Source organism: Tenebrio molitor, chromosome 2 (assembly GCF_963966145.1).
Source record: "Tenebrio molitor chromosome 2, icTenMoli1.1, whole genome shotgun sequence".
Taxonomy (NCBI): domain Eukaryota; kingdom Metazoa; phylum Arthropoda; class Insecta; order Coleoptera; family Tenebrionidae; genus Tenebrio; species Tenebrio molitor.
Window position 1 is genome coordinate 30,662,221 of NC_091047.1, and position 13,760 is coordinate 30,675,980.

General features: G+C 34.1%; 1 protein-coding gene across 4 annotated transcripts in view; it reads left to right on the forward strand.

Annotated features, from left to right (window-relative positions):
* The window catches only part of Dgk (diacyl glycerol kinase 1), a 166,574-nt gene extending 163,019 nt beyond the window's left edge, over positions 1-3,555 (forward strand). For 3 of the 4 annotated variants that reach the window (XM_069039627.1, XM_069039628.1, XM_069039630.1), the window contains 3 exons: positions 950-1,151; positions 1,200-1,381; positions 1,806-3,555. In XM_069039627.1, the coding sequence (XP_068895728.1) occupies positions 950-1,151; positions 1,200-1,381; positions 1,806-1,895 (474 nt within the window). In that variant the 3' untranslated portion in view covers positions 1,896-3,555. The other variant, XM_069039629.1, reaches the window with a different exon arrangement.
* Positions 3,556-13,760: the final 10,205 nt, after the last annotated feature.

Genomic DNA, 13,760 nt, shown 5'->3' on the forward strand with positions numbered 1-13,760 from the left:
AGGTTTTTCAATGCGTTGTAGTGGCAATAGTGATGATTAACCACACCATTATTGCAAAATTTTACCTTATCACTGAATTTTGCATGATTTTAAAAATACATTGGGGTGGTCTCTCTTTTAATTCCTGAACCAAAATAATATGGTAGGGGTGAAATTAGTTTAGTTTTTAAATTCTCCACACCGAAGATTGGGTAATCCCAGTTTGTCTGGATATTTGTCTTTGACATAACCCATATCTACAATCTCGATTACCCGAACTAATTTTCAACAGTTGTACCTAACTGTTCGACACTTATTTCTTTTCTGTTTTGGCCAATTCGTTCTATTTCCTTTTTCAAATTTCTTAAAAGTGTGATGTCTGCAGTGAGAATAATGTAGTCTACACAAATTTGCCGCTGCTACTACATTTTCACGGCATTCGCCTCAAAATAAAATCATATCAAGTTTTAGGTCATTTGTGTACATGGTAGTTTTTCAAAAATTGTACAAAGTGATAAAAAAAAACAATCAGAGCAAGCGTTGCATGTCGTAGCGGAATACGCAAATACGCGTTCAATGCAATTTGTAGTCTCAAACGCTACTTTATAATAAATCATACCTCATGAACTTTAGACACATTTTATTATTATTATTATTATTATTATCTGATAATGGTGAAATTTTATAAAACAAACAAGAGCAACATTTTACATTCGTAAATATGTATTATCAAAACTGATTTCATCTTCACTGAATAATTTCTGAATGACTTTAATAAATTTTTGAATTCCTGTAGTTTTGACCAGATTTTTTGGATCTGAAACCCTATAAGGCGTGACAAACGTGAAACATTTTTTACCACGATTTCGTTACCTGTTATACATAATGTATCATTATTAACAATTTCCCTTCTACTTTTTTATTTCATTTTCAAGGTAGATACGATTTTAGATTTTGTTTTCCTGTTTAGTGCGACGACGTGTCCCTCGATTTGGCGAACGGCTCCCCGCTCCAGGGCATCGCCTTACTGAACATCCCTTACACACACGGAGGTTCGAATCTCTGGGGCGAGCACTTGTCCGGATCGAGGAGGAAGAGCAAAAAGAAGAAGCGACAAAAAGAAATGAGCACGTCCAGTTTTAACTCTGTCGATCTGAGCGTGGCCGTTCAAGGTATTTAACTACAGCAACGTTCGTCTCCTCTTCACAGATTATTTTTAGATATCGGTGACGGATTGATTGAGGTTATAGGGTTGGAAAATTGCCTTCACATGGGTCAAGTAAGGACGGGTCTGAGGGCGAGCGGACGAAGACTGGCGCAATGTTCTTCCGTCGTTATTAAAACGAGAAAAACCTTCCCCATGCAGATAGACGGGGAGCCGTGGATGCAACCACCTACCACCGTAAGTTCACGGTTTTTAAAAAAGTCAAACGATTTTTTAAATAAAAAAAAAAATAGGCCGACAGCACAAGATGTCAGAAAAATAAGATCCAAATCAGACCGAGTGGTAAACACAAACATGTCTGGTTTGCTATTTTTAAATTTTAAATACGCTATAATGTACGCGATGCTCATAAATCGAGCCTTGACAGTGAACGTTTAAATTATTTTAAATAAATGAACCTTCACTTTTATTTCAGATCGGGTAAATGTTGGTAACTTTGCTGTCACCAGAAACGAGTCTCAATTTAAATTTTCAGATGAAACAATTTGTCAAATGGCTCGAAGGTCCAGTTCTCAACAGAATGCATTTTGATTTGATTTTATCTAAACAATTCGACTGAAATAAATATGTTTTTCCATCTTAAAATGAGTATGAATTGCAGATACGTATCACTCACAAAAACCAGGTGCCGATGCTGATGGCCCCGCCACCCGAAAAAGGCAAAGGGTTCTTCCGGTTCTTTAGAAGGTAGACCTCCAAAGTGATATTAAATTTAATTCCTCTACTTTTCTAGTCCTTTTTTTCTCTCGGTTCACAATGACAATAATGTTTAATTTAAGTTTGTTTTCTCTACCGTTACTTTTACGTACTTGTCAGTATTATTTGTTTATTGGACAACTGATGAAAATATCTTCCAAAAATTGAGCAAAAATAAAAAACGCGCTATTTATTATATGTTTAAATGTTACAACATCGGTGTTACATGTTTCGGGCATTATAATAGTTATAATGCTGGCTGCTATACAATAAAGAAATTTTTAATGAATACTCAATTAGCTGAGGTGAGAAATATCTAGAAACACTATAGGGACCATATGCTTTAACAGAATCCCGCCAAACAAGTACCTATGCATTATTAAAAATGAAAATAGAATAATTAACCGTGAATTTCCTGGCGTTCTCCTTATTTAGAGACACTTCAGCTAAAGTTTGCGTTACGAAGGCTAGTGCTGCCATCTGTTCATTCGACGGGACGCCCCGGAAAGATCCCTTACAGTTCGTGGCGTCCCTCTCCCGTCTACACTTTTCGTTCCGGTCTTTAGCAAATGATATCGCGTTCCACGACTCAAGTGACTTAAAGTTTCTCTAAATAAAGGATTCTAAATATTTAAATATATATATAAATCCTTAAATAGTAGAGTAGTCATATACAAAAAAAAAACATATTTATAGTAAGATGGAATTATTGAATACGCTTGAAGCGTTTGTGTATAAACAATGTTTACAATTGTTGTATTTAATATTTATTAAAAGTTATTTTGTAATTTATTTATATTCGATTGTCGCTGTTAGAGGTATTGTAAAGTAAAAATTTAACATTGTCTTAGGTAGGTAATCTTTATTATCGATTCATTTGTCTAGTATTTAAAGCCGCGCGAAAAATCGGCGATTCGGCAACGTCCTCCCTCACGATTTTTCACTCGGCGCGATTTTATATCAAAAATAGAACTGCCACTGTAAAAAAAATGTGGAAAACGTTTCAAGTTGCTGTCAAGCTTTAACTGTAATATAAACAACCCTGTATATTGTAGAAACTGACATTTCTTCTATGCCTTGTAAAATTATAATGGCTTTAAACGTCCAATTATTGATTTTTGATGATTTACGGCTGTCGACAGGGTGGAAACGCGAATTAAAAACAAACAAAAATCTACCAAAAAAAAAATTAATATGTATATCGATGTAGGTATAAACGTCTCCTGTGGCGGCTTTTATTGTAGTATTATTTTTTCACGTGTACAAAGAACCTACGCTAGAGTTAGTGTATAGAATAAAAGAATTCCTCATTGCTTAACGTCCATTTTGTAATAGAATTGAATTGTAATTTTTTTTATTAACAAATATCTACCCAAATTACTCATTTACTAATCAAACTCGACACAACGACAACAAACATAACGCAGACAGGTAAATGGACATAATCAAAATTTCTGTGATATAAATGAGTAATTTGGGCGCCTCATTATTTTCCACGAGACTAACTTGTCTGCATTTTTCATATAGTCGGACCGTATGTGATTAAGTCGTGTTATTTTTTATATAAGTTTATTTAACGTTAGGCTGTAAGTTTCAGAGTTACCTGTTTCCTTTCGACATCGTTTTTCGTATATTAAAATCAATTTTGTGTCCAGTGAGAGTTTTTCATTTTCCCTTCCATTATAAAATTAACAAATAATGTTCCACAATCTGTAACGGGTAACAGTTAGAGATTTATTTATAAATTTTATTTCCATGCGATCAACAATTAATTATTTAGATCAAAGAAGCCTTTGGAATTGTAAACGTATGTCCGAATCTAGCCATTCAAATGCTGTGAATGCACGGAAGTATTTTTGGTTGCATATACAGGGTGACTGACAAAAAACCTTTGACACTGCATCTTACTTATTCTTTATCCGATTTGAATAACTGACACTTCAAATGAAATATAATGCATTCATTTTTGTAATGACGAACTAACTGGAACTTTTTTTTTGTTAGATTCTTTTACAAAATAAATGAAAATCAGACAGTTGGCAATGATTTAAATTGTCATAAAAAAAATAGTGGTTTATTTGACGAGTTTGTGCCTTTTTTGGCAGTCGTGGGCCTTTAAAACGCTCGTTTCACTCGCGTTTTAAAATGGCCCACGCGTGCCAAAAAAGGCCCAATTTACACACAAACGAGTTGAATACAACATTTTTTTGTTCGACGAGCCCCTTAAAGGCTCCAAATCGCTTAAGACCTTTAAAATTAGCTTGACGTTTCGTTTGACATTTATCAAAATCCGTTCACACGGGAGAAAATTCTCAAATTCTGACAGTGTCGAACAAAAAAAATTTTTTTTTTTTTTACAAAATAAATGAAAATCAGACAGTTGGCAATGATTTAAATTGTCATAATTATTGTCACTGCCAAAATGAATGAATTGCCAAAACGAAGTAAAGCATCAATAAGCAAGCAGACCAACCAGCACATTTTAAAGGCTTTCAACAAAATAAAAGAAAGTACTCATGGAGATAATGGAAACGCAAGTACGAAAAGTACAAAATTATAGAAGCAGTGGCGGATGTTTTTTCGGTAAATTCTAATCTAAAACAAGGGCGTAGCAATGATTTTTTGCTGGGGTGGGCCAGACTTTAAACCAGACAGATGATAGATAGATATTGCAGATGTATCTTGTTTTTAATGTGTTTTACTTTTATTCTGGAGTGGGCCAGAAGGATTCTGGGGTGGGCCGGGCCCACCTGGCCTCCCCCTTTACTACGCCCTTGATCTAAAATAAAACTCTTCCTAAGTGCTGTACAGGCTTCAGTCCCAGAAGTAAGTACAAAATTTTAATTGAAGGACAAGGACAAGGCTTATGGGAAACTTTAGCATCCATGACATATCCTCAATTATGTATTGTTAATTTGGTTGAAGATTCCGATTCGGACTTATTAAATAGCGACAATGACGAGGATGAGTAGCAAAATGCAAAATTATTTCATTGCTACGTTCAACTGCCTTTTCGTATTTGTTTAGTGCAACTTTGCTTTTTTTCAAAATAATTAAACAAATTTAATTTCACAATACTTTGATTGGGACCAGTTTTGACAGAACAAATGACGTGACCCATAACCTAACTTTTTAAAAGCCCAAATTCGCGGTAAAAAGATGTGTTCACAAGACAAAATTTACTAAATTTAGTAACTTTAGTTCGTCATTACAAAAATGAATTGATTATATATACCATTCACGATGTTTTGGCATAAGGGGAGGCCATGGAAAAAGTGCATTTAAGTTGGCAGTAAAGCTGTCTGTTGAATTAGGTTATGTTTTTCTAAGTTTGAGGTTATAAACTGCGTCATTTTCTAGTGCATTGTTGTCAGTTTTACTAGTTTACAATAGAACAATACTCACACATTTTTAATCCATTTTAACAAAACAGGAAACTGACTTGAACAGACTACAGAATAGTAAGGGCCGGGACCGAAAGACAAAGTGACTCCTGTCAATTTATGCACCACTTAGATAACCCATTTATACAGTATCTTAACCAACCAATTAGTAACTTCCCAATGAATTTTTCATGTTAACCAAAACGTTCCTAGAACTAGATTGCATAAAATCGTATACCTACTTATTAAGCCTTATGTTATTCGAATCTTTCTGCAAAATATTTACACACCCATCGTCCATGACAAAAAAGAACAAAACTATTCAACTTCCATAATTTCATTAGAAAATTCTGAATCATCGTTACCTGCATGAAAATCCCGATCAAATTCCGAGTCAGATTCTCCTAATGAAATTATGATTAAAGGAAGAACGTTTTCAAATGAAAGATTTCCCATTAATTTTGCCCAATCTTCCGAAATAAGTTCTTCACAATATCTACAAAAATGTTGGCAAATTTCAGGAGTACATTTCAAAATAGACTCAAGCCACTCATTCACAACTCTATTGCGAAGTTATAATAGGTCTTACAAAATCCCTGTGCCATTTCAATTGGGTCGTTGTTTCTTCCTTTACTATCCGTGCTACATATTTATCTTGTATTCACCTACGATTCAATTTATACATAAAAAGAACTTGACTTCACTGTAACTTACTGAAAATATGTTCTGCAGTCTAATATAAACACCATCAATACGTTTTAATGTCGCTTAATTATGAGTACGGTAAATTCGGCAACATGTTACGTTCATTTTGATAGGTCCGCATGTCAGGCACTTTAGTGACAGCAGAGATGACAGAAATCAAACATGTATCCAACTTTAAAAAATGAAATCATAGCCTCCCCTTATGCCAAAACATCGTGAATGGCATATAGTTCGAAAAACACTTCATTATTATCCTATTCGATATTTTTTTCGACATCTATTTTTTGACAGACGATAGCCAACTTTTTTTTTCAAATTACACTATATATTTTTTTATTCGTTCTTATAAAGAATCTCCTTCTGAATATTCTTACATTAAAAGAAAAAACAAAAAATGTGTTTTAAATGAAAAAAATTTAAAATAAAAAATCAAGTAATCAAATTTGTAAACAATGCAAAATCCATTCTAGTTGCTCAAAATTTCCTCAATGCTGTTGCAGACACTGTCGATGCCTTCTAGAAATGCCCACCTTTGCATTCAGTAAAAAATTTCGGGGTTTCTCCTGACATACTCGCACTATCTTTTTTCTTAACTTTTTTTGGCTACATGATGGGGTCAAATAAATATTGTCTCGAAAGTTTCGAATGAATATAAAGAAATCTACGGAAAACCTCTTCAATGGTTTTTTTTTGCGATCACAGTTCCTTGTAAAATCTTCGCGGAATCTTTTAATATTTCACAACTCTTGAGCTTTTTGGGACATTTGTCCAGTAGGATGCATCAAGGGATTGTACAATTTGATGACAGATCGAAAATTTACTTCTTTAACAAAAAAATTACTCCTCATATTATTTGGATTTGTAAAAGTGCTTTAATTTACGCGCATCCTCGCACAAAAAGTGTCTCAAAAAGTAAAGTTGCAGCCAATTCTTTGTAAATAGTTTAAGAAATGTTCAATAAACAATTTGAAATTGGTTTCCTGCCTATTGGCTACTAATGACGTGACGTAACTTTTTTAATAACTAATTTCCATAAAGAAACCAACAAAATTTCGAGCGACTTAATTTGCTAATTGACATCATTATAAAATGAAAAACGAATTAGACATTTTCATTTTGCTTAGTTCCAAGAGAAGAATCAATTTTAAAACAATTGTTTACACGCATTTCCTTATTTTACTATTTTTCTCGGCGCTAGAAACTATCGAAGCGGCGATCTAAAAGCTCACAATAGTTATTTATGTGACGAGCTTAGTAAATTAATCTTTACGGGCGCGCTGGCACTTGTTAGACGAGTGACGTAAGGAACGAGTCTCCATAAGCCAGTAAGCCCAGTAAAGATTAATTGCTAAGCGAGGTGCATACAAACTTTTATTTCCACCTTCAGCCTTTAAATTTCGTTTTTTAATTGTTATTTTTGTTTATAAAAATTTTGTAATGAAAGGCGGTGGGACAATTATTCATGGTGTTGAGATAAACAACAAAAATACTGTCAGAAGTTTTGTGAAATTTGTTGCAAAAAGAAAGTAAAGAAAGAATGGCTTTAATGCCCGATGAAGACTTTGAAGGCGATTTTATTGAAATGCAAGAAAACAACCACGGAATTACCAACGCTGCAAGTGCGGCTCTCTACTGATTCGATCCCAGGAGCGATATGAAAATGACTTGCGAAACGGATCAAAATGCATTATTAACGTATGTAATTGCAACAATTGATAGTTACATTTGTTTGTGTTTGTAATAAACTTTTTTAAAAAATCATTTAATTAGTTTTGATTATTTATTTTTTGATGAGCCTTGTACTTTACAGGTCTCTTCTACGTGCCTGTTAAATATTACAGGGCTCTGCCTGTAATTACCCCATTTACTTAGTTACCGCAAATACCTGTAAAGTGTCATTTACTTAGAAGGTGGAAATAAATGGAATGACTTCCTGACCCATGTTGGTTCTCCAGTCTCTTAACAATGGTCATTCCAGATACTAGGGGTACCACAACAACTATTTCCAATGTAAAAGTCTTGGAAAACGTACATCATTTTTTTGGATTTTGGCCAGGTTTTTGGCGTTTCAGCCCGCTGTGCACCGTCCAGGGTAAACGTCTCTGGTGTTGAAATCTACTCTACTCCCTCGAGCAAAATCATTTCGTTGACGATGACGACAAATACGTACCTACTTTATAATTAGACAAGTCAGGTACGAATGATCATTCGAGAACAAATTTGATCTTGTCTTCGGTATAAGAACGATAAGCTGGAATATCTATCAAGATGTCTTTCGCAAACCGTCACAACACAACAGTTTCAACGTGAATCGCGAAAAAGTTGAGAACCATTAACGTTTATTTATTTACAATTACATTTTACAAAGAAATGGATATGTTAGCACCAATGATCGAGTTGGAGTTATATGTAGGTCTAGTTCTTAAAGTGGCAATCACTGTACCGTTTACCCTATCTAAAAAAAAATAATTAGTTTGGTGCATTCTCGATATACAGATTGTCCCAGAACTGTCTCCGCAGAAAAAAGGGAGTATTTAAGTAAATGTAATAAACTGAATTTTATTGAAAAAAAGTCCTATATCAAGCGATAATCGAGAAAAGACATCCTAAACTTGACCAATCAAAGTTGAGCGCTATCAAGGTAGGATGATCCCAATTTTGCGTTGCCGAGGTTTAATTATTAAAATCTCCAAACTGATTGTTGGGATATCAATCATTATTTTTGTTGTCCAGCAACCTGTCGGATTTTTTAGTAATACCTGAGGACGAGCTTCTGTGACTGGTGAAACTGAAAAGTTTATACACTTCTGAACAAAATTAAGGGACCATCAATTAAAATTACAATCACTTGATGAAAGTGTCATTGATCTTAATAAAATTCACACATGTAATAGTTAAGTGTATATTACATTATTTTTATAGCATGCCATGAAGAAATGAACAAAGGTAATGCACTTGTTTCCAAAATAACAAATGTCAACAAAAAATTGTACTTGTTAAAGATTCAATTTTGAGTTGTTTTACTGTATTAAAGCGTTGATTTTATCATTATAAAATCTGTTTTCCGTCACACATTAAACCAAAAGTATGCCTAGACGGCATCTTAGAGTTGAGGAAGTGTCTCAAATCATTATTGTCCTTCGCGAAGGATATTCGCAGAGAGAAGTTGCTCAAATTTTGAATACCAACAAATCTGTGGTACAAAGAGCAAGACATACTCGTAGAACCACTGGCAGTTTAAAAAGAAAAAGAGGACAAGGGGCCAAAAGGAAAACAACCGCCAGAGAAGATCACTACATTGAACTGCAAGCTTTAAGGAAGCGTTTTGTAACCTCTCGGAAGTTAAAAAATGACCTTCGTTTGGCTACTGGAAAAGAAATTTCAACAAAAACTGTAAGAAGGAGGCTGCAAGAAGTCAATCTGATTGCCAGAAAACCTGTAACTGGTCCAATTTTGACAGACTTACATAAAATAAATCGTTTGTTTTTCTGTTTAAACCACCAGGAATGGAATGAAAGACAGTGGGATTCAGTTCTATTCACTGATGAGTCCCGATTTCACATTTCCAATAACGATCCTCGTGTTCTCGTTTTGCGAAGACCTGGTGAAATGTACGCACAGTGTAACATTCGTGGAGTTGATCAATTTGGTGGAGGATCTTTGATGGTATGGGGCGGAATAAGTTTCAATGGTCGTACACAATTAGTTATAGTGCGCAATGGATCAATGACGGCAGCAAGATATAGGGACGATATTATTGTACCTCATGTACTGCCATACGCTGCAAATTTTGGTGCGAACTTTATTTTTATGCACGATAACGCAAGACCACACATTGCTCATACTGTAACAACTGCTTTGAGAGATGCAAATATTGACTGTCTAGAATGGCCAGCGAAAAGCCCTGATCTAAATCCTATTGAGCACCTGTGGGATCACTTAAACCGACGAGTTAAAAGTGCTCATGCACCTCCAATAAATCTTGAAGAGCTGTCCAACTTGCTTATACAAGAGTGGCATCAGATACCACCACAGAGCATTCAAAACCTCATTAGCAGTATGCCAAGAAGGATGCAAGAGTGCATAACAGCCAGAGGCGGAAAGTTATTAGTTTACGTTAATAATTTTTTAAAGTTACATTTCTTAATTAATTGTTTTTCGAATTTTTCTCTATTCTAATAACATAATTACATAAACATTTTTGTTTTATAATACAAAAATTTCCAATAATATTGCGGAATCTGGAAAAGTGCCCCGAATGCTTGCAGCGTTTCCACGTTGAATGGCAAGGGAAATCCTCTCGAAAAGGAATTTCTTTGATTTTGAATCGCCTGATTCCGCGATAAGTCGGTTTCCGATGACATTAATTAATTTTAGTTTTTTAGCTAGATTAAGTTGAATTTGTATATTTTTTTGACATTCATACCAATGAAATAACGTAAAGTACACTTAACTATTACATGTGTGAATTTTATTAAGATCAATGAGACTTTCAACAAGTAATTTTAAATTTTTATTGGTGGTCCCTTAATTTTGACCAGAAGTGTAGTTATAAAATTTAAATTTTCTCTTAGCTTACATAACCTAGTTAAGTTATAACCTAGTTAGGTTATGTAAGCTAAGAGAAAATTTAAGGCATGTGCCGACAGCAAAAGAGACCCCAAGATGACCTTGGAGTCTCTTTTGCTGTAAATCGACGAAGGCGATGAAAATGTATAACTGGTGGCGTTTCAAGGTTTGTAAGACCCGTTATTACTCGTGAATAAGCCTCAGTGACGTGGGAAATAGAATAGACGGAGCATCACCATGTAAAGCGTTGATTCCTATATGCAACGTTCTAAGTAAGGGCAAGTTATGCAGCAATAATAGCAAATCTGTTCTGTATTTGCCTAACATTTATGTGTCAGTTGCGCGGGTTGCAGAGGTATCGTATCTGTTGTTTTTATATTAACAAAAAGAACCTATTTGTTTGCTTTCATATAATTATAAAACTCATAGTTTTTGAAGATGACTAGCACGTGTTATGTTAAAAATTGCAAAAAAGAACAATAACCCTTCTATAGATAATGTCATTACAAGAATCTGTAATGTTGTTTTTGCTACTTTACCCTCTAACTTATTTCCTCCTATAGATATATTTTAGATTTTGAATTTTTTTCGGAAAATCATAATTTTATATTAATCAAACAAATAATTGTTAATTATACAAAATTACTTTAAAAAACTATGCCATGCCTATGTCAACATCATCTAATATTTCTCTTGACGAAAATGATAGTTTTTTTGAATTTAAATATCCTCAAGACTCAAGATTTCGTTTACGAACTACCCACTGGAAAATTAGTGATAAAGATTTAACCGACGCAGGTCCTTCGAACGTTAATATAAATCTTGACGAAAAATTCGGAAATGTCAAGAAATGTCAAAATACAATTTATGAAGATAAATTAGTTTTTCAATGTGAAGAGTGCAACAGGAACTTTAAAAATGAAAAGGGTCTTAAAATTCATAGAACAAGAATCCATGGACTAATGGGACAATCTTTTTTGTGTGAATCATTTTCCTCAGAAATTGATAAAACAAGAAGGAAAAATGAAACAATCCATCAATCTCTACCTACTTCCATGGACTATGAGAAACAATCCGGATCACAAGATAGTCAACCTGATGGATCTCAACGATTACGTTGTACTCTATGTCCTGGAAAATCATTTAAGGATAACAACAGATTGAAAATTCACGTAGATAAGTATCATGTCGATAATAATCTATCAACTTTTTCTACTTCTTCTTCAACCGATTCAATAACAAAATTGCTAATTAATTTGAAACTTCAGTTACCAACTATTAGAAGAATTCCAAAAGCTTGCAGACATTTAGCTGCAGATAAATTAAGTTCCATTATTAATAATTGTCTTTCGACCAAATCATTATCATCGTTTGAGAATCTTTTGCTTTTTTCGTATAGAGCTTTCAATGTAGCAGAGAAATCTGATAAGTCGTTGAATAAGCATATAAAAGAAAATCTTTCTAATTTTGAAGTACCTCAAATACGAACTGGTTCTAAGAAACGTACAAATTTATCATTAGCTAAGAAAGTAGAAGCAAAAGTAGCCGATTTTGATATCAGAGGAGCTGTTAAATTATTGTCCTCGGATGACTCATTAGCTTCATTCAACGAAGATGTTGCTGAAGAACTTAAAAAAAAACATCCTTCACCATCTCGCGAACTTTTTTTCCCAGACCCTTTCAAACCAGGAGACATTAGTTTAATAGTCAATGAGCAAAACGTTCGAGAAGCTATCAATTCATTTCCTGCCGGTTCTTCACCAGGTTTAGATGGCATGAGACCACAATACTTGAAAGATATCATATCTTTGTCAGCGGGTGAAGCAGGTCAGAAGGCACTAAGAGCTTTAACCAAACTGTGCAATTTTTTATTATCTGGGCAACTTCCTTCAGAAATCTGCCATTTATTGTATGGTGCGTCTTTATGTGCCCTTAACAAAAAAGATGGAGGAATTAGACCGATCGCTATCGGAAACTGTTTGCGAAGATTGACCTCAAAGCTAGCCTGTTTTCAAAGTCGAAATATTGTAAATTCGTATTTATCTCCACACCAACTTGGAGTTGCAACTAAACTAGGATGCGAAGCAGCAATTCATACCACACGAACCTTTGTTAATAACGATCAAAACCGTGGCAAAGTTCTTCTTAAATTAGATTTCAAAAATGATTTTAACTCAGTCGAACGGGATTGTATTCTGAAAGAAGTCCAATGTCATACCCCACTTCTGTACCCTTATCTTTATCAATGCTATAGAAATCCTTCAACTTTATTTTTCGGTAATCATTTAATTTCTTCTTCTGTTGGAGCTCAGCAAGGAGATCCCTGCGGTCCCATGATTTTTAGTCTTGCCATTCAACCAATTATTTTATCTTTGGATTCTCAAATGAATATATGGTATTTAGATGATGGAACCTTAGCGGATTACCCAGAAGTAGTTTTATCCGACTTTAAGAAAGTTATAAATTTATCTCAGGAAATTGGCCTTGAATTAAACTTTAACAAATGCGAGATCTTTTGCTGTTCTGGAGACACAGATTTAAAAGTCATAAAGGAATTTCAAAATTTAGCACCAGGCATTAAAATCTGTGACCGAGAAAGTTTATCTCTTTTAGGCTCTCCAATCTTTGACCAAGGTTTCAAAAACACCGTCGAAAAAACTATAATTACAGTTGGAAATCTTTTAAACAAAGCTGAACTCCTTAACAGACACGTGGCTTATACTTTAATCAAAAACTGTCTTTTCATACCAAAATTTAATTTTTTATTAAGAACAACTCCATTTTGGAAATTTTCTAATTATGTTAATTCAATTGATTCTTCTTTAAAGTCTTGTTTAGAGAGAATACTTAATTTACGTTTAACTGATTTACAATGGCGTCAGTCCACTTTACCGATTAGATTTGGTGGTCTGGGAATTCGTCGCATTTCCGATATTTGCCTCCCTGCTTTCCTATCTTCAATTAATGGGGTTAAAAAGCTTGTTTCTTTATTACTAAACTCAAAGGATAATGAGCTTAATATTCACCATTATGATGAAGGTTTAGCAGCCTGGGGTGTAGCAAATGAGAACGAAATACCAACAATTCCACAATTTCAGAAGAATTGGGATAATATTAATATCAAAGGAATAATTGCCAATGACTTAATCTTTAATTCACCTAGAGACTTGGCTCGTTTTAAAGCTTTGCAATGCAGAGAATCA